Consider the following 9,227-nt stretch of genomic DNA (forward strand, 5'->3'; position numbering starts at 1 on the left):
AACAAAAATTACATAAAAGGCCCACTGTTAACACTTTTGACCATTAGGAGTTCCTTCAGTTCCTACTAGGAATGATATCCAATATTGTTTTTTCGCCCACTCCCAATTTTAAGTCCTAAAAGGACTTAAATCCTTTTTTAAGTAAATTTTTGAAAATTGAAGAAAAATAACATAAAAGGCCCATTGTTAACACTTTTGACCATTAGGTGTTCCTTCAGTTCCTACTAGGAATGATATTCAATATCGTTTTTCCGCCCACTCCCATTTTTAAGTCCAAAAAGGACTTAAATCCTTTTTGAAAATTGAACAAAAATGACATAAAAGGACCACTGTTAACACTTTTGATTATTAAGTGTCCCATCGGAACTGGCTATTTATTTATTTTATGTTGATCGTGATGTTCTGGTTTTAACAAAAGTTCTGTTAAGTTTTTAACATATTACAATTATTATAAATTTATGTTGCTCGAGTTTACAGATTTTTTTAAAGCTGTAATATAATATCTGTTAATTTAACATGACTGTCTAAAGTGACTTTACTAATTTTAAAGGTTTGTGTCTGGGATTCAAATTTCAAATTTATCTTCACACAGTTTGTCCATAAGACGACTCATTTTCTGTGGACCATTACATAATCCAAAGGGCATAGATTTGTACTGATAAAGAGGTTTTCCTGGGATTACGAAGGCTGTTTTCTCTTTCGATGATCATGAAAGTTATTGGAAAGATCTGTGTTACATGAAATTTCTTAAATTTGAATTGAAGGGACTGGAATAATTTGAGGAGCTAGTGCGAACTCTCGCCAGAAATTTACTCCGATATAAGCTTCTTGTGATAATGTGTGTAATGTACACGTACAAAATCTTGAAATAAGATTGAGTTTTTATATATTTAGAATTGTACAAAATAATATAAATTTTAGAAATTTAAACCTACACTCAAATGCCCAAGCCTAAACTTAGGAAATCAAGAGTATATAGATAAATACAATATTAAGCAATGCTCTGTTTTCAAATAAATGTTCATCACTTTGATTTCCCGTGAATGAAAGATAAGAAAAGGACGATGGGAGCCATTGATTAGCTAGCTAGGAGTCGGGTGGGGTAGTTCGTGTCCTATTTCTTAGGATTCAATGTTTATTACATGCTCTTATTTTAGACTCCCGGGAAAAAACTAAATTTAACATGTCGTTGTATGGAAAATAGAAAATAACTAGATTTATAAAAGAAAACAAAGTAAAGCCCCTAATCTAGTCATAAGTGAAAATCTATCTATCTAGGAAACTGAATCAGGTAACTAAAAAAGCTTATCCGCCCCCCAACATAGGTGGAATCTTTGCTAGGTTGCCCAAAGCCAACATCATTACTAAGTTAGACCTTAAGGACGCATACTGACAAATAGGCCTTGACGAAAGTTAAAAACATTTAACAGCTTTCACTTTTCCTGGACGCCCACTGTACCAGTTTGTGGTCATGCCCTTCGGGATATGTAATGCGCCACAAACTATGTGTAGGTTGATAGATGAACTAATTCCCCCTGACCTAAAAAATTGTGTTTTTGGTTATCTTGATGACGTTGTAATAGTTTCTGAGGATTTTGAATACCACATTGAGGTTCTTGTGAGTTTAGCATCTCAGTTTCGAAAAGCTAATTTAACTTTAAATGTATGGACAAGTAAGTTTTGCGTGACTAAGGTAAATTATTTGGGATATGTTTTAGGAGATGGTGGACTAACAACGGATCCTGAAAAAATCAGTGCGATTGTCAACTGGACTGTTCCTAAAAACCTCAAGCAAGTAAGAGGATTTATTGGATTGGCGGGATGGTATCGCAGATTTATTAAAAACTTTTCATCAGAAGTTAGCCCGATTACAGATGTGTTAAGCACAAAGAAACGATTTTCATGGACCCCTGAAGCCCAAACGGCCTTCGAAAGAGTGAAGGATCTGCTCACAACCGCACCTGTCCTCACCAATCCTGACTTCTCCAAAAAGTTTTTCCTGCACTGTGACGCTAGTGATTATGGCATTGGATCAGTTCTGGTGCAATTGGATGCACAAGGTGAAGAAAAGCCCAATGCATACATGAGTAAGAAGCTTTATGCTGTGCAGCGTAATTACTCCGTCACAGAGCGGGAATGCTTGGCGGCCTTAGAAGCGATAAAGAAGTTCAGATGTTACCTGGAGATGCAGGAATTTGAGGTTGTGAAAGATCACTCAAGTCTGCTTTGGCTCAAGAAACAACCCGACTTAAATGGCAGACTTGCTCGATGGGTTTTTAAGTTACAACCATATAAGTTTACCATTAGTCACCGAAAAGGAAAAGAACATATTGTACATGTATATGTATTGTCAAGAATACCGGCAGAAGAAATAAACTCTTTAGAAATTGTTGAACCTCAAATTGATTTATGTTCACCATGCTTTGAAGACCAAGAGTACAAAGATTTAAAAACCAAAATCAGTGAAAATCAAAACAAATATCCTGGTATAAAGATTGAAGATAAGTTTGTGTATATTCGTACAGAACACTACTCTGGCGAAGAAGAACAAGAAAATAGTTCATGGATGTTATGGATACCCGGTAGACTCCGTGAAGATACTATAAAAAGAGCTCATGACACACCAACAACTTCGCATGGAGGAATGGTAAAAACATTAGACCTGTTACGAAGACATTTTTATTGGCCCGGTATGGTAAGAGATGTGCGGAATTATGTCAGAGACTGTGACATCTGTAAGGCGACAAAAGCTCGAAATGTCATAATGAAGCCGACTATGGGTAAACAAATCATCTCTGAAAGACCTTTCCAGAGGTTGTACATTGACCTATTAGGACCCTACCCTAGAAGCAAGTCTGGGTATATCGGTTTGTTGATCGTGCTTGATCATCTGAGCAAATTTCACTGGCTATGTCCTCTGAGGAAGTTTACATCGATAAACATTCAAAATTATCTAGAGCAAAACATTTTTCATACTTACGGTGTTCCAGAGGTCATAGTCAGTGATAATGGAAGTCAATTTAAGGCCAACGATTTAAATGCCTTCTTTACAAAATATGACATAAAACACGTCTACACTGCCTACTATTCCCCCCAATCCAATGCGTCTGAAAGGGTAAATCGCTCACTAATTGCGGGAATAAGAGCCTACCTGTAAACCGACCATCGACTTTGGGATGAACAGCTTAGTGCTATAAGTTGTGCTCTACGCAATTCATATCATCAGGCCATAAATAATTCACCATATCACGCAATCTTTGGTTTTGATATGACCACGCATGCTTCTTTCTACGAAATACTAAGAAAGCTACAATTGTTAGACGAACCGATTACCAAAATATCAAGAGATGATAATCTTCAGCTTATTAGAAAGATCTTAAAAATATATATTAAAGAAGCCTACGAAAAGAATCAGAAACAATACAACATAAGAACTAAAACGCAAACATTTTCTGTTAACCAAGAGGTCTTTCGAAGAAACTTTGCTCAGAGCCACATGGAGAAGAACTTTAATGCCAAATTAGCTCCACTATTCATTAAGGCAAGGATTCGTGAGAAACTAGGGAACCATTATTACGTCCTTGAAGATTTACAAGGAAAACTGATTGGCACGTATCATGGTAAAGATATGAGGCCATAAACTCCCTTTTTCTACCTAATTTTGTAAAGTTAAACTTCAAAATTATCTAGTTTTGTAGTGGACGTTTATGTCCTTTGTAAAAACAAAACCATTTCATTAAATATAAGATATAGGAACTTAAATATAAGATATAGGAACCTCATCATCCACATTTGTTTTGGTTTTAGAAACTTTGGTCACCAACTTATTACAACTCTTTTTATTTGTTCCTTTATATAAAACTTCTTAGGGTATTCATTATTAATTTACTAATTATTTATATGTTGCATAGCTATTTTTTTGCATAATTTTCACATTTTTCTATATTTATATAAAATTTAGTCAATTATTTGTATTATCGATCATATGGTTTATTACTGATTGTTTTGTTTTGTATCATTTGTTTTGATTAAGCATGAGAACAATTGATGGAAAGCGTATAAGAGTTTTGTCTGAGCTAAATGTGTCCAGGTTTTGGAAAATTCTTTGCGAGGGAAGAAAATGTTTTTTCTGACTCAGACAGTGGGGAAAAAGTATTAAAACATTAACCAATTTTTGTTCTCAAATTTTACATAATTCAGAGTATATATAAAATATACAAAAAGTAACATTAATCATAATTTATTTAATTTATGTTGTATACCGTTTTACCATCAGTCGGCATGAAGACTGAGGAAATGATTGATTGAGTGTAGTCTTTGATTAAGTGGCAACATACGAATCTTTGACAACTGATTGACGTATAATGTCAAACTTGATTAAAAAATCTTAGCCACAAGTTTCTTGTTTAGAAGAAAATCGACAAAAGATCCCTTTCCTCTGATCTTTTGAAGTGTCGACATCGAAAATTTAATTTTATCAGAAAAAAAGCTGAAGAACATCATTTAATAATTGGTTAAGATTTTTAATATTTTTTAACAAAAAATTCACAATTACACAACGTCAGGTAAAATTTGATGAAATATTTATGATAATTTTCATAAATATAATAATTTTTCCATACAATAGGAAAAGGTTTTGTCCGGCTTTATCTTGCCATATACATAAAATATTTGAAATCAGAACACATCAACGTTACTATTCATAAAAATTTGCGATGTAATCTGATTTCCAATAATTATTAATCAATCCAAATTTCCACCTAATTTTCATTGTTATTTTATTATCAAGTTTAATTTGCGAGAAAATCCACTGAACACTCAAAATTCAAATCCCCAAACCTGGCGAGGGAATCCTCTTCCAGGGGATTCCTTTTGATGACTCACCAAACAGATCTTCTGTCGGCGATTGCGCAATAGACAGGTTTGCTCTTTTCCAACATCTCATAATCAACATTTTCATCATGCATCTCTAAAACATCTTTTAACAACAACAACATAATTTTATAAAAAACACCACCAAAAATCATCGTGCTCAACATTATGCTCAAATACTCCAAATGAATAGTTTTCTTGCAATGAAATCAATCCATAATTCTTCATATAATATAATATAAAAGTACAAAACAATACAGAAATAACTAAAACAGTGGTCCCCAATCATGTAAATTTCCACAAAATCCAGTGACTCCCAATAATTTGAAAAAAAATTTAAAATAATCTTTGAAAGTTTGTAAAATTTTGTGAAATTAGCTAAAATTGATAAAGTACTTAAAGTAAAAGTGATTTGCCAAATATAGAAATGTTAAAAGAATCAGTAATAAATTGAAATTTTTAATGAAATGAGAAAAGAATCTGTTTACTACCACTGATGTTTCTAAGTGTAAATTATTGAACAAAAAGTCAAAGAAGAGAATAAAATGTGCACCCTATAACGGAAAATAGTCGACTTACTGAAAACAATGCAAAATTTCTGAAAACATCTTACTAAATACCAAAATTAATTTTCCTAAAGCCTAAAACTACTATCACAGTTAATTTTATTTTATTATTATTTAAAAGTAAAAATTCAATGCTTACCACTAATATCACAGTAATGCTTATGAAAATACTAAATAAATAAATAAGTTAAAAACTTAATAACTAATATCACAGATTAAAAATTTCAAAGTAAAGTTTAAACTAAATTTTAACAAACTGTGTGTTAAATATCTTTGCTAAAGCAAAAATGAATTTAAAGTGTTAATAAACAAAAGAAACCAAAGCAAAAGAACAAAAAAATGTATGTACCCTATAACTGGTATTAGTCGCACTAGCAATCTATATATCCGTTCTTATTAAAAGCCTAAATTTGAAAATAAACTACCTAAATTTAACCTTAACTACTAGTATCACAGACAGGTTTTAAAATGTTTAACTAGAAAATATTAAAACTTAAAGTTATTCTAAATATAAAAAATTTTGTTAAAGGAAATTTTAAAAAAAACGTTTTACAATTGAAATATTTTAAAGGTTAAAGAATTTGCTAAAATATTGTTAAATTTAAATCTTTATCTTTAAAATATTTAAATTTTAAAATGTTCAAAATTTTGTATTAAAATAATCCTTAATATGAAACAAACTAATAACCTAAATCATAAATTCAAAACAATAACTAATTGAGAAATCTAAACCTAATACTTAAAACAAAAAAAAAACAACCAAAATCTGTGCAAGAAAATTTCAAAACATAACTTAATATTTTACGAAAATCAAATCTAGCACACCGTTCCTGGAGAAGGCCTTCTGCAGAGTGTATGATTGGTGAGTGAAATTAATAAATTTTAATTCTTTTTGTTTATTTTATTGCATACTTATTTTATAAAGAAACAAACAAACAAAACAAATTTATATTAAAGATCAATCGAACACATTATAACTCAAACATGTTGTAACATTATTTCGCTCATTTACAACCTAAACTCTCTTTGGTCAAACAAATCCTGACCTATATTTGCTTACAACTTATTTTGAACATGCACACAAACATGTAAAAGTTGATCAGCTGTTGCAACCAAAGTGCAATAAACTTTAATATCTTTTGTTTTGTTTATTTTCTTTTATAAAAATTGCACTATGGGTCGAAACTAATTTTTTTAATTTAATTTAAAATTTATTTATATATTATACTAAATTGTTGTTTTATAAGAAACATTAAATTTTAGTGTTACATTTTTTGTTGCTAGTTAGATAACAGTTTTACACATTTCCTAATTTTGTTAAGAATTTTTAAAATTTTAATGTAAATAATATAAAAAATAAATAATGGTAATATAAATAATGTTAACATTTATTTCTCTTAATTAATTTTTCTAAATTTTAATCGGTTTAAATTAAATATTGGTGGAATTTTGAAGTTAAATATAAAAAGAAATGAATAATGTAATTAAGTTAAATTTAAAAGATACTAAAATAAATAGTTTAAATATGTTTGCTTAAAATTTAAATAACTTGGTCTTCTTACTTTCAGATAAAATTAAGCTGGTTCTAGAAATGTATATATGCCATTAGAACGAAGGTTGGTGAGGCTATCGAGGCATTTGCATCCACTAACATCTGGATTGCATACCATTTGGCAAAATGAGAAAACTTCAACTATCAATGGCTCCCATCGTCCTTTTCTTATCTTTCATTCACCGGAAATCAAAGTAATAAACATTTATTTGAAAACAGAGCATTGCTTAATATTGTACTCACACATATACTCTTGATTTCCTAAGCTTAGGTTCGGGTATTTGAGTGTAGGTTTGAATTTCTAAAATTTATATTATTTTGTCCAATTCTGAATATAAAAGAACTCAATCTTATTTGAAGATTTTGTACGTGTACATTACATGTGGGAACCATGTAAAAGACGATATTTTTCTCAACGTTTTTGAAAATGACTGGAAGTGTACAGAATCCAAGTATATTTTGTTTTGATACATTGGCTGTTCGAATAGACGAATTTAAAGTTTTGTATGGGATATTGTTTCTTTCTATGAAATACATACAATCTTTACCTAACAGAGAAACGTTAGCACCAGTTTTAAGTAAGTTTTAATGGAGTAGTAGAAATTGAATGTGTTTAATTAGGTAATGTTTCAGTATCGTTAGAAAAGTTATTGTTTCTTATAAACTCGGGATTTGAGGGGGTGGACGAGTGTCCCCAGTCGCCAGTTCGCCCACTTTGCTATTTCCCAGAACGTTGTGTTTGTTGGGACAACTTGGTGTCAACACACCTTTATGTCCACATTTAAAACAAAACGGTTTTTTTACTCTTAAGTGCAATAAATTGCATTAATTTGGTCAATATTGTTGGAATCATCAATATCAGGAAGATTACAATCTATTTCATTTACGTTTCGAGGATTTGTAGTGCTGAAATTTTGAAACTTTGCTTCTCTGCTCTACGTGCTATGTCTCGAAAATCATTCAAACTTCTAGTTTCCGCATTAAAGAGTAAAAATCTCAAATATGAATTTAAGTTTCTCTTCATAGTATCAATTATTGTTTCGTCTGGTAAGGGATTTTAAAGACGCAAATTCATAGAAACTATTGAATTATGAAAATCGCCATAACACTCTTTGCTTGCGCAAAGAAATTTTTAATATGATGTCGTGGTCCGATTCTAAATGTCCGAATTCCTTAGTGAGGTCTTGTGGTAGAAGTGTATATGTAACGTTCCTGTTTTGCTTTGTAAAAAGCCTTGTAAAAGGCCTTACGTCTAACAAAACATGGAAATTAGAGAGCAAATGCTCATCAGAACATCTAGATCTACCATAAAGTGTTTCCACTTTAAACAAAAAATCGAATACAGATCCAGATCCATCGTAGGAAATCTTCCATTTCTCCAATTTTATATTAGATTCACCATTTCCGAAGAAACTTGATTGATCATCTGTAGTGCGGTTCATATTAAAGCTAGAAATATTTGAATCTGTAAAGTTTGGTAATAATTCTGGGGGTCTGTTCATGTTTGAAGAGGTAATACTTGCTCTAATTGAAGTGAGTTCCTTTCGAAATTCTTCCTGAGTATTCCTCATGGTCTGTTGTATTAAAGCAATCAAAGAATCAAATGAGGATAAAGAAGTGGCATCGTTGTTGGTATTGGGAACCAATGGAGCGCCATTGCCAGGATTAGAGAATTGGTCATATGCGGTATTCATTGCTGGATTAAAAGCAATCCCTTCACTGCCAGTAATATTGGCTTGTGGTTGTGATGTCAAATTCTTAATTACAATTTGTATATCTTGAAACAAGCTTGAAGATGATAAACTACTGGAACTTTGAGGTCTTGGGATTTGTTGTGGGATTGGTCTATTAGCTGGGGAATGTACAACTTTAGGTTTGGGGCTACTAGAACTTGACTGAAAATCAGTAGGCACATTATGAGATGTTGAGAAACCTCCACCTTTACCAAAAGAACTATTCCTACTACCTCTGGAAGTGTTTTTAGTTTCCATACCGAAAATTTAAACAAATAAAGTGTGTCAGTTTATATGAATAAACACTAAATATTAACTTATAGAGAACAAAGATTTGGCTCTATAATACAAAAATAGTTGATGAGCTATTTTTTCAAATCAATATATTTAATTTTGTTATATGCGAAATAACTATAAAAAAAATTATAAATAAGTATTATGTAAGCTTAAAGGGTACTGGCACATGTTCAATATATATTGATCTATTTGGATCACGACGCATTT

At 31.2% G+C, this 9,227-nt stretch overlaps 1 protein-coding gene across 1 annotated transcript in view; it reads right to left on the reverse strand.

The window, feature by feature from the left end:
- Positions 1–8,981, reverse strand: part of LOC124420829 (uncharacterized protein DDB_G0292186-like) — a 92,122-nt gene extending 83,141 nt beyond the window's left edge. Inside the window, exon 1 of the mRNA XM_046955082.1 lies at positions 8,241–8,981. Coding sequence (XP_046811038.1) covers positions 8,241–8,981 — 741 coding nt within the window. The remainder of the gene's footprint in view (positions 1–8,240) is intronic.
- Positions 8,982–9,227: the final 246 nt, after the last annotated feature.

Source organism: Lucilia cuprina, chromosome 2, assembly GCF_022045245.1.
Source record: "Lucilia cuprina isolate Lc7/37 chromosome 2, ASM2204524v1, whole genome shotgun sequence".
NCBI classification, from domain to species: Eukaryota; Metazoa; Arthropoda; class Insecta; order Diptera; family Calliphoridae; genus Lucilia; species Lucilia cuprina.